A 20,831-nucleotide genomic window follows, 5' to 3' on the forward strand; every position below is an offset into this window, starting at 1 on the left:
TTTCTGCAAAGTAGACCAGGGGCTATCATTTGTGCTTGACCTTGCCGGGTGTGATGAGTAACGCCAGCCACATCACAGCACATGTTAGAACACACACTTGTCTTCTGGGGCTGCCATTGTGGCACAGTGGGCAACAGGGGCAGCATCCCATGCTCCACTTCTAACTGGCTCCCTGCAAATGTGCCTGGGAAAGCAGTGGACGATGGCACCACCTGGGAGACCTGGATGGCATTCCAGGCTCCTGGCTTCAGCCCGGTCCAACCCTGACCGTTGTGGCTGTTTGCGGAGTCAACCGGTGGGTGGAAAATCTCTCTCCCTCTCTGCCCTCCAAATAAGTAAATTAATGAATTCAGAACAAAACAGAACTAAACTTGAGCTTTTCCCAGTTACTCCTTGTGTGCTGAGAGAGACAGTGGCTTTACTCACACACACAGCAGCTAAACCAGCCCTACTTTTAAAAGGGATGGAGTCCGATGTAATGCAGTGAGGAACAGGTTAATCCTGGAAGGGGCAGGGGCATGCTCTCCACTGGCTTCTGCACACCCAAGCTTCAAGTCTCCTCCTGGCTCTGAGAGCGCCCCGTCCCTGGACACACACTAGACTTGATGGCTGCAGCCGGGTCAGTAGAAACCATTGAAGTTTATTGGCGGTCACAATGCGTACACCGTAGGCAGCAAACACCCTCACACGTCTATCCCAACCTGATCACGCGAGAAAGGATTCACCGCAGTCGCCAGAGAAAGGAGGAACTCAACAGGCTTGTTTCGGGGGTGGAGGAGAAAGAAAGACAGAACCCAATTGATGAGTGTCCCGTGGCAAGAGCGGAGCCAGAGGTGGTAAACCAGCAGCGACAGTCGCGGGGAAAGTACCAGGCGCGTAGCTTTCTCCGTTGCTTTTCCTCTGTAGGTTCATTCTTTTTAAATATTCAAAACATTTATTATGGTTCTCATTTTATAAAAACGTGTACTTTGAAGGGGTGGGAGGCTGCTGACTACTCCATGCTAGGTAGGCCTTGTTACTGAGAACCCCTCCTCCAGTTCATACATTCACGAGTGCAGGTGCATATATAAATATCCACACGCATACGTCCACACGCACTGCCTCAAGGGCTGGGGAAGACAAAGGTATTGGCCACGCGCAGCTGGGCCTCTGGTGGCCTCATCCAAACTGCTCCGACGAGAGCAACCGGCTCCATTACTTCTCTGCGGTCTCTGGGCCAGAGGCCAGAAACCCCACACACACTGCGAAACCCGATGAGCAGAGGCAAGTGCGGGAGGCTGAGGTGAGCCCCGCGGGAGGGGTGGAGTGAGGACACCGAACGCTGTCAGGGGGCCGCGCGGCCCTGGGGGGCCGGGGCGCTGCTCTGGCATGGCTTAGAGTCCCTAAAAACCAGGGTTCATACAGTAACAGGGCGTGACCACTGCTGGGGCGAGGAAGGGGCGATACGAAAAAATAGACATTTGGGATTTTTACTTCTGCCTCTCCACACTGCGTCACTGAATCTGCACGCTCACACACCCTTGTCCAGTAAAGCTTCAGGCCACCGGGTACACGACTGCACTCGCACACAGCCCTCACGTCAGCACTGTGCACTGGACTCTGTAAAAAGTTTTCAGTCACACTTTTTGTTTTTAAACTTGAGTCAATATAAACCTTGTTCAAAATGTTATGAAAAAATGTACATGTTTATACAAGGCAGGCTGTGGCAGGACACTGGGGTTCTCCCCCTCGGGAGGCCCCGGGAGGAGGGGCTGGAGGCGCGGGCGTCCTCGTCTCTGGCTCCTCTCCTCCCGCCACCCTCCCCACCCCGTCCCCAGGAACCAGCAGCGCCCTGCCCCGAGCTGAGTGCACTCACACCCGTTCCCCGGGGAAGCAGCCAGGTGACCTTTGCCATCTCCCCACACCCCGGGAGGAAGGGGCCAGGAGCAGCCAGGCCCTCTCCCTTGCAACTGTTCACCCCTCTGGGCCAGACCCGAGGGACACTGCTCTGTACAGGCAGAGTCCGGGGAGCCGTCAGCTCATCATGTCATTGCTGTTCACGCCGTACGTGGAGCTCTTCATCGAGTCGTTGACTTCTCGACGGAACGCCGACAGGTTCTGCGTGAATCTGTGGACAGGTTGGCGGGGGGGTGGGTGTGTGTGTGTGTGTTTGCCGCAGAGAAGCGGCTCCTGGGAAGCCGAGCGTGGCACGGTGCTTCTGCTTCTGAGCCCACAGGCAGCTCCTTCCTGCCCCTTCTACCTGGCAGCACTGCCCGGGGAGGAAGAAGCAGCCGGGAGAGTGTGGGCTCCGGCGGCGGCGCCCAGTGTGGGAGCGCTCCCCACACAGCAGTGGGCAGCGCGGCCAGGGCAACTCAACGAGGGAACTTAACCATTCATGGAGTCCCACTCTCCAGTGCAGCCTAGCGCCCGAGTCGGGGTGCTCTGGGTACGTGCACGGCAGATGGGATTCGGAACACTCTGTGCAGTGAGGATGTCCAAACTCTCACACACTGACGTCCGTGTCCTGGGCTACAGACTCTCGACCTTCAGCTGGACGGCGGGTCTGAGGGAGCTGCCCGCCCTGCGCCCGGGGCCCCTGCACTCACCTGTCTCTGTTTTTCGTCAGAAGGTTGCGCTCGATGCCTTCCATCAGGTTCTCGAAGCACAAGTGCATCGCCTGCTGCTTCTCTGGTGGCTGGCTGTTCACGATGCTGTTCCTTAGGTCCGAAAAATACTGTGGGGCGAGGAGTGGGACCGAGGGTCAGAGGCCGAGGGCAGGACGGCTAGTCCTGTCGCCTGCAGGGCTGCGGGATGCTCTCCAAGCAGAGAGACAGCTTCCACTAAAACTGGGTCCTTGAAAAACATTCAGGCAGCTACTGGCAGGACGGCTGCATCCCGCTGCAAATCACCAGTGCGGCATCTGCCCCTGACTCCTTCCAGGCCTGTCCAGACTGGCCCCGTCGCCGCAGAGACGGAAGCACGCTCTCCCTGCCCAGAGGGAAACCCCGCCTTCCACCCAGGCGGACTCTGACCGCCAGTCAGCGGGTGGGGTTCAAAGTCAGTGACCGGCTCCTTTTGCCTGCTTTACCATCCCTGGGTATTGCTTTTAAAATGTTTATTTCTTTGTATTTATCTGAAAGGCAAAGACACACAAGAGACAAGGGAGAGACTCCATTTTCTGGTTCACTCCCTAAATGCCTCCACTGGCCAAGGGCTGCATGCAGCAGGCAGGAGCCAGGAGCCTGGTGTCTGGCGCCCAAGCCAGGCCTCCCGTGTGCGGGAGCCGTCACTGCTGCCTCCCGGGACCTGGAGCTGGGAGCAGGACTCACACGCTCCGGCAGGATGAGGGTGTGAAGTGGGGATTTTCCACTACTGCACCACACACCTGCCCCCAGGGCGCTTCTGAAAGCATTCTTTCCTCTCTCTGCCTGGCCACTGAGAGCGAAGTACAGCCAAGCCCTGCCTCTTGTACCTTTTCATTTAGTAGTATCAAGCCAAGCAGGGGTCGGGACATGGACCACTGGTTCCTACAGTCTTCAAAGATGATGATGTTCAGCACCGTGGACAGCATCTGGAGGGCGAGAGAGAGGCTCGGAGGCAGAGGCCAAGGGAGGCTGGGCTGCAGGCAGGCGAGCCGGGCGAGCGTCTTCTCTTCACTTCAAGGTCAGCTTTTGTCTGTGCTGTTTCCGTTCCTGTTCTTTACGGTGCTTTGATGACCCCACTACAAAGGGGCCACTCCGCTTCCCCCGGACTGCGGGGAGCCAGGGCACGTCCAGCACTGGGGCCCCAGGCAGTGTCTGAGCAGCCCGTGTCCTTGTGGCCTGCACGCTGTTCCGTCTAGCAAACAGCAGCACAAGCCGGAAGCGGGCTGCACACCTGACAGCTCACGCTCCATGTACAGCACCGACTTTCACGGGGAAGGGGCAGTGCTCACGAGGTGGGTCCAGGCACGGGGGCTGCTGTAACACTCAGAACCCGACCGTATCAGATCTCTGGCAGCCGGCAGTCACTCGGCCATCTGCCATGCCAACCCAAGCCTCACGGGGACAGCGCGAGCCTGGGGAGGCGGGGCCGCCGGCTGACCCGGCCGGCAGCGGTTCTCCCCGCTCACCTGCTGGATCATCTCCGGATGCTGCTGCATGATGTGCAGAAAGCGGTCACTCTCCTGGCTCAGGGGCGTCGTTCTCTTCTTGGTGCTGCGCGACAGCTGCTTGAAGAGGTACGTCACGATGTGGTCCAGGCAGGAGCAGCAGCCCGTGCACACCATGGTGTCTGCAGGGGAGAGAGCGGGGACGCAGCACAGCTACGGAGCTGCCCGTGGACGGCGGTCCTGTCAGCCAAGGCCACGGCCCGGGTGCTGCTGCTAGCTCTGACCTTTGCCGTGCGGCAGGCTGATCTGTAAGTCTGAGAGCGAGTGTGTGGCAACAGGTCCTATGAGCATAAAGGTGTGAAAGGCAGAGGGACAGAGACCTATCTTCCACCTGCGGGCTACTCCACAGATGGCTGCCACAGCCAGGTCTAGGCCAGGCCAAAGACAGGAGCCTGGAACTCTGTCCCGGTTTCCCCGGTGGCAGGGGCCACTATCCGCTGCTTTCCCAGAAGCGTCAGCAGGGAGTTGGGCCGGAAGTGAACCAGGCGGGACCTGAACGGTGCTCTGCTGCGGGACGTCCGCGTCGCTGCGCCCCATGTGCGTCCCAGCAAGGGCGGCCTCTGCCAGACAGTGCTGAGTGCCCGACAGGTACGCCAGGAGGCAGGTGTTCCACTGCACACACGAGGGAACCAGCGTCTGGGAAGGTCATGCTGCTGGTAACGGAAGAGCTGTGCTCAGAGGCCGGGAAGTCAGAGGTGAGCCCGTGTTCTGGGTTACCTGGGGGAATCTCATGAACCCCATAGCCCACTGCACAGCCATGGCATTTCTGGGGGAACCACAGATTTGTAACAAGGAAACACCCTGCACAGAGCCAACACTGTGACTCCTGGAGGACTGACGGTTTACACAGCGGCCCCTGTATTTTCAAGAAGCAAGGTGTCCTGCCTTGACTGGGTTGCATTAAACACGGCTGTCACCAGATGGCGCTGAATGCCAATCAAGTGGCAGTGGTGGTGGGGCCAGAGCTGTGGCATAGCAGGTAAAGCCATCGCCTGCAGTGCCAGCATCCCATGTGGGCGCTGGTTGGGAGTCCTAACTGCTCCACTTTTGATCCAGCTCTCTGCTGTGGCCTGGGGACACAGTATAAGATGGCCCAAGTGCTTGGACTCCTGCACCCACGTGGGAGACCAGTAAGAAGCTCCTGGCTTCAGATCAGCCCAGCTCCTGTCATTGCGGCCATCTGGGGAGGGAACCAGCGGATGGAAAACCTCTCTCTGCCTCTACAACTCTGCCTTTCAAATAATAAATAAACCTTTAAAAACTCGAGTAATAAATACTTTCTTAAAGTGGCAGGGGTGTAGCTCCCTCACCACAGATCACCCTCTAACTTCATTTATGGTCTGCTCAGCCTAACACACACACACGCAACTACAAAGACTGCTGGAAGGTAGCCTAGAAAACAGTGGGTGGGGGCCGGTTCGAGTCCCAGCTGCTCCACTTCTGATCCAGCTCTCTGCTCTGTATGGGAAAGCAGCAGAGGATGGCCCAAGTGCTTAGGCTCCCCCTGCCCGCGTGAGAGATCTGGAAGAAGATTCTGGCTTCAGATCAGCCCAGCTCCGGCCAGTGCGGCCATTTGGGAAATGAAAACAGATGGAAGATCTCTCTCTCTGCCTCTCTTAACTACCTTTCAAATAAAAAAAAAAAAATTTTTTTTTTAAATGAAAACCACGTGGTGCAGAGCCATGGGGATGATGATGGAAACCTCACTGGGCAAGGGGCTGGAACCTCCCCTGATCCGTGGCCCTCATGGGGCTTCAGAGCCCCCTTCCGGAGCCACAGGCCTGCACCTGTGTGCGGTGGCGCCAGCTGCCTGGCTTTCTGCTGCCCACAGACACGAGTGCCCGCTGCTCCGACTGGCGGGTCCTCTCCTCCTGACCCGGGCAACAGCGTCCGGACGCCGCCGTCTCTAGCAGCCCCGCTCAGGCCCTTGTCTGTCAGCTTCACCCAGCACAGAGGCCTGCTGCACCTCACTGCCCTACCGCTCCCGCAGCGCCCGGTGCCAGGCGGTCTGTGTGTGCTGGGCGCAGGGCACGCAGCACGTCAGTACCCTCTCCTTTCAGGGCACGCTCCCCTTGTTACTAGCTAGGAGGTGGGAACCAGGCAGACGGGCGGGCCAGCCAGGTGCTTACCAAGTGCAGTGAGGCCTTCAGAAATGGAAGAGAGAATGTACATGATGACGTGGGGCTCCAGGCTGGCGATGAAGTTCATGTGGTCCTGGGTGAGGACTTCCAGCAGTGAGTAGTAAGACTGGCTGAGCTTGGGGTAATCCTGAGGGAGGAGGAGGAAGAGGGGCTCGGGCGCTGTGCACCTCGGCGCGCAGGAGAACACCTGCGTCACATGGCTCCGTGCCGCAGCCAGCCCAGAGGCCTGGTCCCGGGCGAGCTTACCAGGAGGTCGCTGTGCGGAATGGAGAGGAGCAGCTTGATGAAGGTCTGCAGGGCGTTGTCCAGGGCGTCGTCGCCATAGAGACGGAAGACCCCGAAGTTGACGTAGCTGCCGCTGAGGGCTGCCTTCAGCATGGAGAAGCAGATGGAGATGCCCTTGAGCTTCAGGGCGTAGACCTGGTCCTTGGGGACCTCTCCCAGTGTCAGGATGCGATTGCCTGAGGAAACACGGGGCAGGTGTTCAACCACGTCGGCACTGACGGTTCTTATCCCCAGCAGGCTGTAGGGGCGGCTGGCACGCCAGAGGAACGCAGCACGCCCTAACACTGTCCTGGCCACGGCCCTGCTCACGGTCCCCGGCAGGGCCAGCGCCTCTGAGCACTCACCATACATGGTTATCATCTTGCTGGTTTCCCGAAAGAGTAAGATGCCGTTGGGAGAAGAGACATCGAACTGCAGCCTCTGGGACCTGAGTGGGGCACAGCAGGGAACAGTCAGAGATGTGGTCAGGGATGGACTGTGGCATTGCAGGCTCTCGGGAGTCCCCGGGCTGCTCTGCAGTCAGACATGCAGACGCCTATCTAACGTGAGAACAACGAAGCTAGCTACAGGTATGTAACCAGGGGCCGGCACTGTGGCTAGCAGGTAAAGCCACCGCCTGCAGTGCCAACATCCCATATGGGCCCCATTTCCGATCCAGCTCTCTGCTATGGCCTGGGAAAGCAGTGGAAAATGGCCCAAGTGCTTGGGCCCCTGTACCCACATGGGAGACCCGGAAGAAGCTCCTGGCTTCGGACTGGCACGGCTCTGGCTGTTGCAGCCAACTGGGGAGTGAACCACCGGATGGAAGAGCTCTCTCTCTCCTCTGCCTTTCCTCCTCTCTCTGTGTACCTCGACTTTCAAATCAATAAATCTTAAAAGTATGTAACCAATGATGTAGCTTGTGTCTCAAAAAAAAAAAAGTATTTAAAAGGCAGAAAGAGATATCTGTTCAATCTGCTAGCTCATTCCCTAAATGCCACAACAGCTGGGGCTGGGCCAGGCCAAAGCCAGGATCCCCGAATGTCACCTGGGTCTCCCATGAGGGCGGCAAGGACCCAAGAACTTGAGCCACACCTTCTGTCTCCCTGGCCTGCTTCAGCAGGAAGCTGACTTGAACCAGGCACTCTGACAAGGATGTGGGTATCCAAGCAGCTGCACCACAATGCCCAACCCGGCCTGTTCACTGGATTCAAGGAGGTAAAAGGCTCCCATCCGCGGTTCTTCTCTCCCGTGTGCCCCTGAAGTCACCCATTGCCTCCCCTCTGCCCCACCTCCCCTCTGTCCCTTCCTTCACACAGCAGGTGGCTAGGATGGCACCATTCAATACTGTAAATGAGATCACTCATCCCCTGCCTACACCCTCCTGTAGCTTCCCACGTTAGTGAGGCTAAATGCCCGCCCCGCCGTGGGGGAGGGTGTGTGTGTGTGTGCATGCGTGCATGCGTCAGGTGCCATCTTGTTTAGAACAGTCCCTGTCTGTGCAGGCTACAGAATGTTACCTGTCATCCAGATCCCAGCACGAGCGTCACAGCCTCCAGGCCTCTCCCACCCCTCAGTCCGTTCTGTGTCCCTGCCTTGTTTTACCTTCTCCACAGCACTCGTTACTACCTGCAATGATCTCTGCTGGCTTCCCGTCTCTCTCATTGTCTGTGCCGTCAAGGAGGCAAACAGCTGGGAAGGGGCCACACAGCTAGGAAGGTGTTTGGCAAGAATAGCTAGCTGCTTCCACGGCGCTGTGGCACAGTGGGTTAACGCCCTGGCCTTAAGCGCCGGCATCCCATATGGGCGCCAGTTCTAGTCCCGGCTGCTCCTCTTCCCATCCAGCTCTCTGCTACGGCCTGGGAGAGCAGTTGAAGATGGCCCAGGTCCTTGGGCCCCTGCACTCACCGGGAGACCCAGAAGAAGCTTCTGGCTCTTGGCTTCAGATCTGCACAGCTCTGGCCATTGTGGCCATCTGGAGAGCGAACCAGCGGATGGAAGACCTCTCTTTCTGTCTCTAACTCTTTCAAATAAATCTTAAAAAAAAGAATAGCTGCTTCCAAATATATCTTATAGTGAGTACCTCAGAAACACAAGCCTCACGGTGAGCTACTGCCCATTCCCTCACTCGGGCAGCTTTAACATGACTAACTTTCTCAGGACGACCATGAGAGGCAGTCACAGCAAAGCTAAGGTGCTCAATTTTTCCTTCTTACCATCTCTATAGTATTGGGAAAATATGCAATTTAAAAAAATGATTTTCCTTTTATTTGAAAGGCAGAGAGACAGAAGTCTTCCGTGTGCTGGTTCATTTCCCAAATGCCTACAGCAGCTGGGGCTGGGCCAGGCTGAAGTGAGGAGCTGAGGACTCCACCCCAGTCTCTCATGTGGGTGGTGGGGAACCAGGCATGTGGGCCACGATCTGCTGCCTCCCAGGGTGCGTGTGAGCAGGAAGCTGGATTGAAAGCAGAGTAGCCAGGACCAGAACCGGGCACTCTGGTAGGGAAAGCGGATGCTCCAAGTGGTGACTTAACTGCTGTGCCACACTCACCCCTCCATTTAAAAAAAATAAATCTCTCAAGTTTACAGAGATCCTCCATCTCCTGGCTCACACACCACACGCCTGCAACAGCTGGGACTGAGCCAGGCCAAAGCTAGGAGTCTGGAACTCTACCCGTTTCCCACATGGGTGTGGGAGGCAGGACCCGAGTACTGGACCCAGCTGCTGCCTTCCAGGGTGTACATCAGCAGGAAGCTGGAACTGGAAGTGGAGCCAGAACTCAGACACAGGCACTTCCATGAGATGTGGGTGTCCCACGTAGCATGCTAACTGCTGGATCAAACGCCTGCCCCAAAGCTGTAATTTTGTTTTGGAAGTCTCTCACTTAAAAAAAAAAATCCTTATGGATCCATCTGTAATTTACTGAATACATGCCCTTCCTAAGACAGGGTATTCTTGGATCATCCTATCGTTTTCAGTGGTCTCTATGAACTAAGAGAGGGCACTACTGCCACACGCTTGCCCTCTGTCTGTGGGCACGGGAGTTGGAATCTGGACTGCCCAATGTATTCTAATAGGTATCTGGAAGGAACGGGGTGGGGGCGACAGTGAGGACTCGGGGGTTCATCTGGGCGTTGGTTGCGAGTGCTGTCAGGTGACCCGAAACGCCTCTGTACCCTCCTGTGCATTTCATGGTATGTAGGCTGTATTTTTGAGACTCTTGTCAAAGCGATTTATCTCCTGCGGGCACTTTGTGTGGTGGGAGTATCTCCCTTCATACACACCCTCGAGCTCTCCCACCGGACAGCAATGCATCCTACCCTGTCACAACGCGTCCAAGCGCCAGGCGAGGCAGGTTCTCTCCAGGACAAGCAGCCCTGCTTACCTGTTGTGAACGAGTTCCGCCATCAGCTTGAGCACGGGCGTGGTGCAGGCGGGGTCGTGGTACCACAGCTCGATCGCCCGCTGCAGGATGGGCATGTAGGACGGGTATCTGGGGAGAAGCTAAGGCAGACTCCCTGCACCGACGGGAAGCGCGGCCCAAGCACAACACCGCTGCCCTTCCTCCTGTCCCCGCCCCTCGCATCCTAACCGGGGCCTCACTAGAAGGCGCTCGAGGGACTGTGCTCTGGCCTCTGGGAACGCGCATTCACTCACACAGCGCCTTTCCTCTGAAGAGCACGATGCACTTCACACTGTTAGTTGTCCTTTCACTACTTCTCTGAGGGGACGGGGATCAGCTATTCCCTGGCACGGCTGGAGAACAAGGCCCCTGGTCTGAGATGACCCGGTCTGCGACGCTGGGCGCTGCCGTCTTAGAGCTGATTCTGCAGCAGGCCGAGATGTTTCTCCTTCCTGCAACCCTGCACGGCCGCTGTCTACCTGGGGCCGCCAGAGGCACTGGGAAATCACCTCCCTTGTGCGCGTCCCAGACCACCGAAGGTGGCGTACAGACCTCTGGGGACCGCTGCCACCTCCCGGCCGCACCACACCTGCTCCCCTCCCGCAGTGCCCCCGTCAGCTGAGGCCTGCTGGGCCGGCTCCTGGACTGAGGTAGGATACATCCATTCAAACAGCATCATGAAGCTGGTCTTGGCGTTGAAGGCGAAAGCTATCCCCCTCAGGTCTCTCACCAGGCCAACTAGAGTGCGCTGCAACAGAGGGCAGAAACGCGTTCACAGGAGAAAACCAAAGCCGGAACCACCCGGCGGGGGGGTCTCCCTCCCACACAGCTCCACGATATTCCAGATCAATCTCGACCACACCAGAGCGGCATCTTTTCACACAAAAGCTAGTTTGGAAGCTGCTTCTAAGAAAACAGGACGGTTACTGGGCAACTGGAGCGAAAACAGTCTGATGAGCTTTCGAGATACTAAAGTGATAAATCGTATGTAAAAAGCTGGCAGGCCAAAAGGCCCGTCCAACAGGCAGAAAAGCGGTACATCTTCAAGGCCGTGTCCCAGAGGGACGCCCATGGGGAGTGTGTGTGGCACTGTCCCTTCGGTTGGGGTGCCTGGCAATCAGGCGTACAGCCCACGGTGGTGCGGCTGGGGGCAGGAGGGCCCGGATGAGGAAGCACAGAAGCACAGCAACACGCACTTGGTGGCCATAAACAGTAGTCAGGACTTTTTATTTATTTGAAAGACAGAGAGAGGTAGGAACATGAGAGAGAGATCTTTCATCTGCTGGTTCACTCCCCAGATGGCTGCAATGTTGCTAGAGCTGTGCTGATCTGAAGCCAGGAGCTTCTCCCAGGTCTCCCACGAGGGTGCAGGGCCCGAGGACCTGGGCCATCCTCCACTGCTTTCCCAGGCACAGCAGGGAGCTGGACTGGAGGTGGAGCAGCCAGGACTAGAACTGGCGCCTATATGGGATGCTGGCACTGCAGGCGGCGGCTTTAACCTGCCGCACCACAGCGCTGGCCCCTAGGACTGTTTTTAAATTAGGAAGTCACCAGGATGGTCAGAAAGGCAGCAGACGTGGTGGTCCCACCTCATTTTGGCAACAACCACTGTACTTCTGTTTTAACAGTGTGCTTCAAAAGCAAACAGTTTTGGGGCCAGGGCTGTGGTGAAGAAGGTGAAGCCTCTGCCTGCAGTGTTGGTGTCCCACATGAGCACTGGTTCGAATCCTGACTGTTCCACTTCTGATCCAGCTCCCTGCTAATGCGCCTGGGAAAGCAGTAGAAGACGGCCCCAAGTGCTTGGGCCCCAGCACCCACATGGGAGACCTAGAAGAAGCTCCTGACTCCTGGCTTTGGCCTGGACCATCCCCGGCCAGTGTGACCATCTGGGAAGTAAACCAGAGGATGAAAGATCTCTCTCTTTCTCTCTGCATTTCAAATGAATGAATAAATCTTTAAAAAAAAAAAAAAAGTTGTGTTGCTTGAGCAGTCTTCCAGTCTGCATGGGACATGACACGTGTGGGAGACAGCTCTTCTGGCTGACTGCACTTGGCTGCATGGGACTGCTGTGCTGGGAATGGCGCTGGTGATCAGACAGCTCTCAAGGACCTCTGTCTACTGACGGGGGCTCTGGCTTCAGTCCCCAGTGCGTTCCATGTTCACACAGCCCGGAATGTGACTGCCTCGAACCCCGAACCCCAAAACGACGCATGGTCACGCGCTGCTCAGTGAGGGGAAGGTGAACTGAGACGTGACTCGGCAGGTGCCTTCGCCGCGGTGTGGACACACCCACGCGGTACAGCTGCTACACACCTAGGCTACGGGGAATAAGCTGTCATGGAAGGGGTCCAGTGTGGACGGAAACGTCATGAGTGGTGCAAAACTGGCAAGGAGCAGAGCCGGGCAAAGTGGTGCTGCTCTCGGACTGCCCTGCTGAGCTGCAGACAAAAACCCAAGAGGCCTTCCAGGCATGAGAAAGGGGAATCTGGGAGTGGGGTGCAGCCCGCCTCTTTCCTAGCTACGTCCCTGACCGTGTGGTGGCTCCAGGGCGAGGCTCGGTGTTCACCAGCTCCGACACCCTGGGGCCGCCCCTCTGCGGCAGAGGCGGCTCAGGACAGGTGTGAGCGCAGGAGGACGACAGGAGGCCAGCAGTCAGGAAACCACTACAGCACCTGAACAGGCCCTGTGCAGGGAAATGCAAAAGCCTTCCACGGGACCGTGTGGCAAAGGCAAGAACCTTAATGGAAACCAGAAGCTACGAAGACCCAAACGACAGTGAATACTATATACTAAGACTTGTGGGTTCTGTTTCACAGTGTGGAAGTACTAACCACTACTAAACTAAACTTTATCTTCTAAACTATATAAAAATGACTAGGATGGCAAATTTTACAATTTTTTACATTAAAAAGCTCTTAAATACGTGGACTAATATACACCAATTTTTTGGGTAATTTTAAATGATTATATTAGGCAAGAAGAAGGGGGTTGCAAACTAGAACCACAGATAACTCCAAGAAAAAAAATACACACAAACAATGAAGAGTAAAAATGGATGAAACAGAAAACAGATAAAATGCAGGCAAAAAAAGAAAAAAGTGCCAACAAAATGCAGTGACTTCTTACAGACTAATAAAATGGATCAGCTTCGGGAGGACTGATCTAGAAAGAGTGAAGCAGGAGTCCAGTACTGAAGATGGACAGGGCAAGTAATTAAGACACAACAGAGATGAAAAGGACAGCATGAAAACTACAGTAACTCTATGCTGACACACTTGAAAACTTAGAAAAAACCCCTGAGAACTGCTCAGAACTGTAATGTAAAGAAGCATTTATAGACCTCTGCTGTTCTTCAACTGAGCTCCCGGAAGCCCCAGGCTCCAGGCAGAAGCTGAAGCAGGGCCGGCTCCTGCTCTGCGCAGTGCGGGCAAGCCCGGGCCCCAGCAGGGGCGCACAGCTCCCGGGCGAGGCCTCACCTTCGCTTCCTGCTCGTTGAAACTGTTAGCGCTGAACATCTGGGCCACAGCCTCGAACGCCGCTGTGAGTGGCAGCATGAACTGCTCGTACTGATCTTCGTCCTCTCCTGCAAGGGACACAAGCCGGGTGTGGCCGCACACCAGCTACTCACCGCTGTGGGCGCACGGGAGAGCTGGGAGACCCAGGGAAACTGAACGGGGTCCCTTTACTAACCCAACAGGCTACAGTAGTGCATGGGAAATAACATGTGCACACACAAGCAACTGTTAAACCAGAACACAGCAGAAATCAGCTAGTCAAGGGGTGTCCCAAGTGGACCAGACTCCCAAGTGTATGAAGTGCTATGTGGTTCGTTTGTTTTCTATGAAGTGACGACCAGGTGAGACTCACACTCCAAAGAGCTGCTTGTGGGGACTTTACAGTCGTGAGCATTGTCCCTCGTCATCTCTCCCAGCCTCGGAAGGTTTTAGAATGTCATTTTAAACTTAAATAGCTCAAAATGCCAATGACATCTTCGAACTTTAGTGATTAGCTAACCACATACTGCTCTCACAACCACCTGAGCCACAGAGGTGACTGAGTTCCTGGTTCATGTGTGTTAGAGATTGGATGATAAAAATTTTGTTGGCTGTCTTAAAAGCAAGTTTGCAGGATCAGCATCGTGGCAGAAAGCGTTAAGCCACTGCCTGAAACACTGACATCCCATATGGGAGCTGGTTCAAGTCCCAGCTGCTCCACTTCCAATCCAGTTCCCTGCTAACACACCTGGGAAAGCAGCAGAGGATGGCCCAAGTGCTTGGGCCCCTGCACCCACATGGGAGACCCAGAGGAAGCACCAGGCTCCTGGCTTTGGACTGGCCCAGCTCTGAACATTGTGGCCATTTGGAGAGTGACCCAGTGGATGGAAGACCTCTCTCTCTCCCCTCCCTTTTGGTAATTCTGCCTTTCAAATAAATCTTAAAAACAAGTGTGGGATGATGGGAGCTATCTGGCCAACAAAACACAGGTAAGAAGCTTACTGTGCAATTCTCTTCATTTTCCAGGAAAGGAAATGAGGAGAACATTCATGCTACAGCTAGCGCTGTCAGACAGAAGCCTGCAGGGTACTGTCACTCTTGGCCAGTTACAGGGACCGTAAGGGCATGATGGGTGCTTGGTGCTGTCTGACTGCTGTTTCAGATGGCTCGGCTCCTGCTGAAACGGAAAGACTTCCCACATCTGGCTTTCTGTCCTCAACTAACAACGTAGAACAGTGCCAGAGGACTTCGTAAGCCTTAGGATTTACTGCAGTACCTAAATCCACCATGAGGAGACGCCCGAGTGCTGTGTAGAAGGTAGTCCGACACCGCATGTCTGTCAGGTTGGATTGGTTGTTAATTCCCAAAAATGAAAAGTGCTCGCTCTGTTGGGGGGAAAAAAAAAACAAACACCACCGCCACAGGTTAGAGGCAGAAGGTAAGCCAGAGATTTGAGAATTCCGGAGCTCTTTCACACACATGGCTACGTGGTTATTCCTTAAGGACCTGAGGGCAGAGTTTCTGTGTTTAGATGATCGCTGAGGTGTGCACAGTACCCGTGACCTCAGCCTAACTCAGCCCTCTGGGTCCCCAGCGGCACGCGGGACTCCCCCCACGCACCCCGTGTGGAGCAGTGTGGGTGGGGCGGCTGTGGAGGGGGCGTGGGTGCTCACCGTGGGACTCCCCCCACGCACCCCGTGTGGAGCAGTGTGGGCGGGGCGGCCGCGGAGGGGGCGCGGGCGCTCACCGTGGGACTCCCCCCACGCACCCCGTGTGGAGCAGTGTGGGCGGGGCAGCCGTGGAGGGGGTGTGGGCGCTCACCATGGGACTCCCCCCAAGCGCCCTGTGTGGAGCAGTGTGGGCGGGGCGGCGCGGGCGCTCACCGTGGGACTCCCCCCAAGCGCCCCATGTGGAGCAGTGTGGGCGGGCGGCCGTGGGGGGGGCGTGGGCGCTCACCGTGTGATTGTTCAGCATGAACTGCACGGCGCTGAGCTTCACCAGCTTCCTGACGCTACTGTACGTGAGGACCACGGAGGAGTCAAGGAAAGGGGCGCGCCCTGAGAACCCGGCAGGCGGAAACGTCGCAGGATGCACGCAGCGACTCAGACGCCTGGCTTTTCTACATCCCTCGCCAAACAGAAAAGATGTGTTCTCACCTAAGCAATATGTAACTGACCCAGAAGAGAACACCTATTCCAAACTCCTGTCTGGAGAGAACAGGTAAGCTCCAGCAGTCTCCCTGAAGAGCCACCACATCCCAGAGTGGCGTTCCTCGCCAGGGAGTCAGGTTCTCCTGCACTGCCCAAGGCTTCACCAAGGATAACAAACCTGTCACCGACCTGCAGAGCAGTAGTTCTGTACAGTGAAAGCCAAGCGATCTCACGCGCTGGCCTTCTCTTGCAAAGCCCTGTGTAGCAAGCTCTCCTGGAGCACGCACTCTTAGGCAGGCGTCTGTCACAGAGCCTGCTGACAGGACACCCCCAGAGGGGCTGTGCCGCCACGCCGAGGGCGCACCTACGGGAAAGGCCCACGGGGTGTTTCTGGGCCTTATGATCATCCAAGGATAAAGCTGTAGTTGACGATTAGGTTGTGCGCTGGCTCATTCTGGAGTCTAGGTTACTTCTACACTGCACCGTGGGTACTGCCTTTGATTCCAAGGAATACAGAAGATGCCGGAGCCCGCAGCTGAATGAGTGAGAGGCCACAGGAGGCCGTGACTTCTGGCTGCACGCACTGCCCACTGTGCACAGGCGCTGGCTGAGCAAAGGATATCCAATGGAGAGGTCGTTGAGCAGCTGCAGGGTCTTGGAGGTGATGGGTTCACAGCGGCCCCAGTACTTCAAGTTGGTGATGCTGGGGGACACAGAGAGAAGAGAGCAAGAGCCACTTTTGATTTGCCTGCCTTCCTCGGGGACTGGAAGAAGAAAGTCATCCATCAAAAGTCACCACACATCTGCATCACCAAGTCACAGACATCACGACCACAAAAAAAAAGAAAAGAAAAAAAAAAAGAAAAAAGGGCATAAAATCTCCATACTTACATTTGGTGGACTAGAAAAATTATCCTTCAGATTATCTTCACTACTTGGTTCCAAAGCTACACTGGCCCATACCCAGGCCCTTGGAATTCTGGGGCACTCCAGGGCAGATTTCTGCAGCAAGGGTAAGAGATTCCTGCGGCAGTGACAACATGCAGACGTATGCGATTCTGCACCTGCACCATCCACCGTCAGCTGCAGAGGTCTTGTAGCCCTTGCTCTGGATTCTAAGCTCGCAGAGTCCTTTAGACCCCCTCGGCTTTCTCCTCTGAAATGATCAACCAGCTCACCGACATGAGTGTTTAGGGCTAGGATGGCTGGAGAACGCAAAATGTCACATTGCACACAGCCCTGGGTAATGCAGTTGGCTCCTAGTGTGTGCTTTGGTGAACCGAGCTTCCTAAGAAGTGGGAAAAGTTAATAAAGGGCACAACTTAAAAAATAAACAAAAAAAGGCGGGGGCAGCCAAATAGGAGCGCCACCTTTGAAAACAGTTCAAACAACAGCACTGCACTGGCGACTCGAGACGCTCCGAGGCCCATTTACAGTGGGGCTCTGCTCCCAGGGGACGCCAGAAGCGGACGGCCGCGCTGGCAGCCCCGGCGGCGCGGCAGAGCACCGATCGCTCAGAAGGGAGGGCTGTCTGTGAGTGCCGCGACACGGCTGCACCGACTCCAGGGGCTGAAGAGGAGCTTCTGCGAGAGCAGAGTGAACCCTTGCCTGGGCAAGCCTGGAATGCTCTGGGGCCGGGCCATGTCTCTAAGCACAGCTTGTCACACACTCAAATGCACAATGTTCGGACGCAAACCATCAGTGCTGGAGTCCCGAGGCACTGGCAGCACAATGCCAAGCTCACACTGAGGCTGTGACAGGACCGCGAGGGGCGCCTGCTGGCGGCCGCAGCACTTACATCTTCCCTATGAAGACGCTGAGGACCATCGTCTCGTCACTCAAGCCCAGAACCTCGGAGAGTCGGCGGTACAGCTGGCGTCGAGGGAAGGGAGACAGAACCAGGAAACACGGTCAGCACGCACCCCTTCACTCTCTTCTGTCCACACTCGAGGGTAAATAGGCAGGAAGCACACGGACCACATCCTGGGGAGGCCGCGCTGACGGGGCGAGCTCAGTATCGCCACGTGAGGCAGGGGTGCTGAGCTCTCTGCGACCCTGAAGTGACAGAAATGCTGCCACAACCTTTGCTGTTCTGAACAGTGATCCACTGCCGACGTAGGGGGGCAGCAGACGTTACGACTGCCATTTGATAAGCACATGGAGCACTAGAGAAAGGGGCCCAATCCTTTGATGAGCTTCCTAGAATTCTACAGACTGAGAGGAAACATTCAGACCATCCCGCCACCTCGGATCTGCAGGCTGTGTCTGAACTGCTACCAACGGCTTCCCTCCATCAGCTATTCCACAAGCAAGGGAGAACGCAACGGAGTCGACTGTGAGTGTGTTACCTTGGAGGATTTCTGCACCTGGTCCCCAATGTAGATCTTACGAAACTGTTCAAAAAAGCTCAGCATGGCCAATTCTAGCTTCTCGTTACCCGCCTGAGCCAGGCGAGAGTCTGTGAGGTTCATCAGCTGCAGCACCCTAGGGGAAGAGGAGCAATGATTCTCGCAGCAGCGGGATATCCTAGTCACTCCAGACCCCGGAGCTCCCTCGCCGTCTACACCCCTGACGGGCATTCTGTGCAGGCCCTACGCTCTGGGGAGGGAGCGCGCTTCCCCATTTCTGCCCCACAGGAACCACCGTTGAAGAGTGGAGGGGAAGTTTACCCACTGACACAGCAGACTGGGGAACACACCAGCAGCCTAAGAACAGCGGCAAATGCTGGCAGGCAGCGTAATGGTCTTCCTGAGACGTCTATGGGACCTGGGCAGAGCAGTTTCCCGGGTCCCAGTGCATCTATTTAAATGATGGAGACGGCACGAGGCCAGCAGTGCTGGGTCAGTGTTCTCACAGAGCCATGAAAGGAATGCTGGCACATACAGGATGGCGTCCACAGGCAGGAGACCTGTGACTGCACCCCTTTGTCCTGCAGCCCTCTCCCCTGAAGAGAGCACACTGGAGGGCACCTGAGTGAGTGCCGAATGACTGAGAACAATGCTACGGCGAGTGAGGCATCGGACATCCCGCTCGTGTGAGCAGAGGCAGCAAACTGCCATGTCGTGAATGAGTGGGGCTCAATCTGCGCTGGAACACCCACGCTGAGAACCTGACTAGCAGACACTGTCCGCACTGAACGCGCGTTCTGAGCCACACACAGGAGCACCCGGGCTGCAGGCCGGAAAGGGCCTACATCCCACTCTGAGGAAATCTTTGCACAGGTCTCCAAAATATGGCAGTCAGACAAGGCCACAGAGGCTTGTCGGGATCCAGCCTCCTGAGGGCAAATGGGTGCGTGATTAACAAAAAGGAGATAGAAAGACACAGACGGGGATTTGCAGAGGAAGAACATGGACTCAGACACCCAGAGACCAGCGCAGTCACGGCATCACGTTACACTGGGCTCCCTCTGAAAGCGGAGAAGCCTTTAGGCTAGTGGCCCTCTGCCAGGTCAGGTAACCATGACACTGAGATACTCTCGGCCCTTTTCACCTGCCTTATCTCACGACATAGGGGTAGCTTCCCAGAGGCTACAGGTCATGTGACGTCACAACAGGCTGGATGCGGAAGCAGGGCTGAGAATCCAGCTGACTTCCGTCATGCCAGACATTAAAACTTGCAAATATGCCAACCACTGCCACTCTTCTCATTCTTTATAGTATTTTTCATAAAATATAGTATGCATTTATCATTAAAGTGAACAGACTGATATTTTTTAAAAAATTATTTGAGAAGCTCCTGGTTTACTCCCCAAATGCTTGCAATGGCCTTGGGCTAGGGAGCCCACCAGGAGGTGAGATCTCAACTATGTAAGCCGTAATCACTGCCTCCCAGGGTCTGCATTAGCAGGAAGCTGGAGCCAGGGATTCTGATGTGGCATTTTAACCAGCATCTTAACTGCCCTCCCAATAAGTACTTTTAAATCAAATGTTCTTTGAGGTCTTCATGCTTTTTAAGAAAGTAAAACCTGAGATCAAAAAGCAAAAACAAACAAAAAAACCTTGAAAACCCCGTGTTAGGATATTTTTAAAAACCCTACACTGGGGCCAGTGTTGTGACACAAGGTTAAGGAACCGCCTTGCCATGCTGGCATCCCACATTAGAGTGCTGGTTTCAGTCCTGGCTGCTCTGCTTCCAATCCAGTCAGCTCCCTGCTAATGCAGCTGGGAAAGCAGTGGAAGATGGCCCAAATACCTGGGCCCTGTCACTCACATGGGAGGTCCACACAGAATTCTGGGCTCCACGCTTCCGCCATGCCCAGCCCTGGCTGTTGTAGTCATTTAGGGAGTGACCCAGCGGATGGAAGATCTCTTTCTTTTTCCCCCTCATTCTTTCAAATAAATAAACAAACCTCAAAATCAACAAACTTTCCATGGGACAACTTACTGTGCATGCAAAAAAATATTCTTTTTATGTTATGTACATTTTTAGAAACCAGTAATGATGTTAACTTTTCTTCTCTTCAATTGAGAAATACAATTTTCAACAAGCTTTAATGCTCACTTAAATGCTTTATGAGAGAATTACAGACACAAAATAACCTGAAGTCCTGGAGGTGGGCAGGAAATCTGAAAGGTTGCAGGACTGTCAGTCTCCTGTTTGGCTGCCTCAGAAGAGCCATGGTTTCCTCTTACTTACCCTGGCCTGGCAAAAGCAGCCCGCATTCCACCCGCCGGGCTACTGTCTTTATATGGAGCAGCCACTCCCCACTTTAGTGTTCCTACTTCCGCATCCATCATCTCCTTGAGGACTCACACACCCAATGTTTTCTCAGTAAAGACTTCAGGCAGAGTTCTCACTGCACTTAGAAAAGCCCCAAGTTGGCTCCGCCAGGCCTCTGTTTCGATGGGCACCCAGCCTCACAGGGCTACGTTGTGTAAACGGGGAGGAAAGCGTCCACGGGCAGGCGGTCAGAGAAGCAGACGGAAGACGTGCAGGGAGGCACTTACCGACAGACAAGCTCGCCGTCCATCGCATCCTGCTCATCAGTACTCGCAAAAGACACGCGGCCGCCAATCACCGCCCCGATGATGTACACCAGCCACGTCAGCCTTCCTGCAGTGGGAGCGAGAGCCTTCAGTGCCAGCTCCGGGGCCAGCCCGAGAAGACGCTGCTCCCTCCGCCCGTCCTCGGTCCTCAGAGCCCGGGAGAGCCGCGGGCTGCCCTCCTCGGAGGACGGCGGACTCTGCTCTGCTGAGGCGGCGCCAAGGGAGCAGTTCAGCAGTGGTCAGCGTTCCTCTCAGACAGGT

The 20,831-nt window shown here is 55.6% G+C and overlaps 1 protein-coding gene and 1 long non-coding RNA gene across 7 annotated transcripts in view; one reads left to right on the forward strand and one right to left on the reverse strand.

The window, feature by feature from the left end:
* Nucleotides 1–620: 620 nt before the first annotated feature.
* Nucleotides 621–20,831, reverse strand: part of XPO7 (exportin 7) — a 96,084-nt gene continuing 75,873 nt past the window's right edge. For all 5 annotated transcript variants that reach the window (XM_070047332.2, XM_070047331.2, XM_051836770.3 and 2 more), the window contains 16 exons: nucleotides 20,532–20,637; nucleotides 17,931–18,066; nucleotides 17,381–17,454; nucleotides 16,205–16,285; nucleotides 15,389–15,452; nucleotides 14,709–14,817; nucleotides 13,415–13,521; nucleotides 10,598–10,686; nucleotides 9,921–10,028; nucleotides 6,900–6,982; nucleotides 6,517–6,731; nucleotides 6,259–6,397; nucleotides 4,091–4,251; nucleotides 3,452–3,550; nucleotides 2,586–2,713; nucleotides 621–2,107 (listed from right to left, as the gene is read on the reverse strand). In XM_070047332.2, coding sequence (XP_069903433.1) covers nucleotides 2,014–2,107; nucleotides 2,586–2,713; nucleotides 3,452–3,550; nucleotides 4,091–4,251; nucleotides 6,259–6,397; nucleotides 6,517–6,731; nucleotides 6,900–6,982; nucleotides 9,921–10,028; nucleotides 10,598–10,686; nucleotides 13,415–13,521; nucleotides 14,709–14,817; nucleotides 15,389–15,452; nucleotides 16,205–16,285; nucleotides 17,381–17,454; nucleotides 17,931–18,066; nucleotides 20,532–20,637 — 1,793 coding nt within the window. In that variant the 3' untranslated portion in view covers nucleotides 621–2,013. The remainder of the gene's footprint in view (nucleotides 2,108–2,585; nucleotides 2,714–3,451; nucleotides 3,551–4,090; nucleotides 4,252–6,258; nucleotides 6,398–6,516; nucleotides 6,732–6,899; nucleotides 6,983–9,920; nucleotides 10,029–10,597; nucleotides 10,687–13,414; nucleotides 13,522–14,708; nucleotides 14,818–15,388; nucleotides 15,453–16,204; nucleotides 16,286–17,380; nucleotides 17,455–17,930; nucleotides 18,067–20,531; nucleotides 20,638–20,831) is intronic.
* On the forward strand, nucleotides 4,258–5,681 carry LOC138843464 (uncharacterized). 2 transcript variants are annotated; one of them, XR_016211800.1, is made up of 3 exons: nucleotides 4,258–4,824; nucleotides 4,939–5,108; nucleotides 5,186–5,681. It is a non-coding gene; the product is annotated as an uncharacterized LOC138843464 (long non-coding RNA). The 2 variants fall into 2 exon arrangements; XR_016211799.1 differs by having other exon boundaries at nucleotides 4,258–5,108.

This window comes from Oryctolagus cuniculus, chromosome 8, assembly GCF_051225735.1.
Source record: "Oryctolagus cuniculus isolate XC-2025 breed Fujian yellow rabbit chromosome 8, ASM5122573v1, whole genome shotgun sequence".
NCBI classification, from domain to species: Eukaryota; Metazoa; Chordata; class Mammalia; order Lagomorpha; family Leporidae; genus Oryctolagus; species Oryctolagus cuniculus.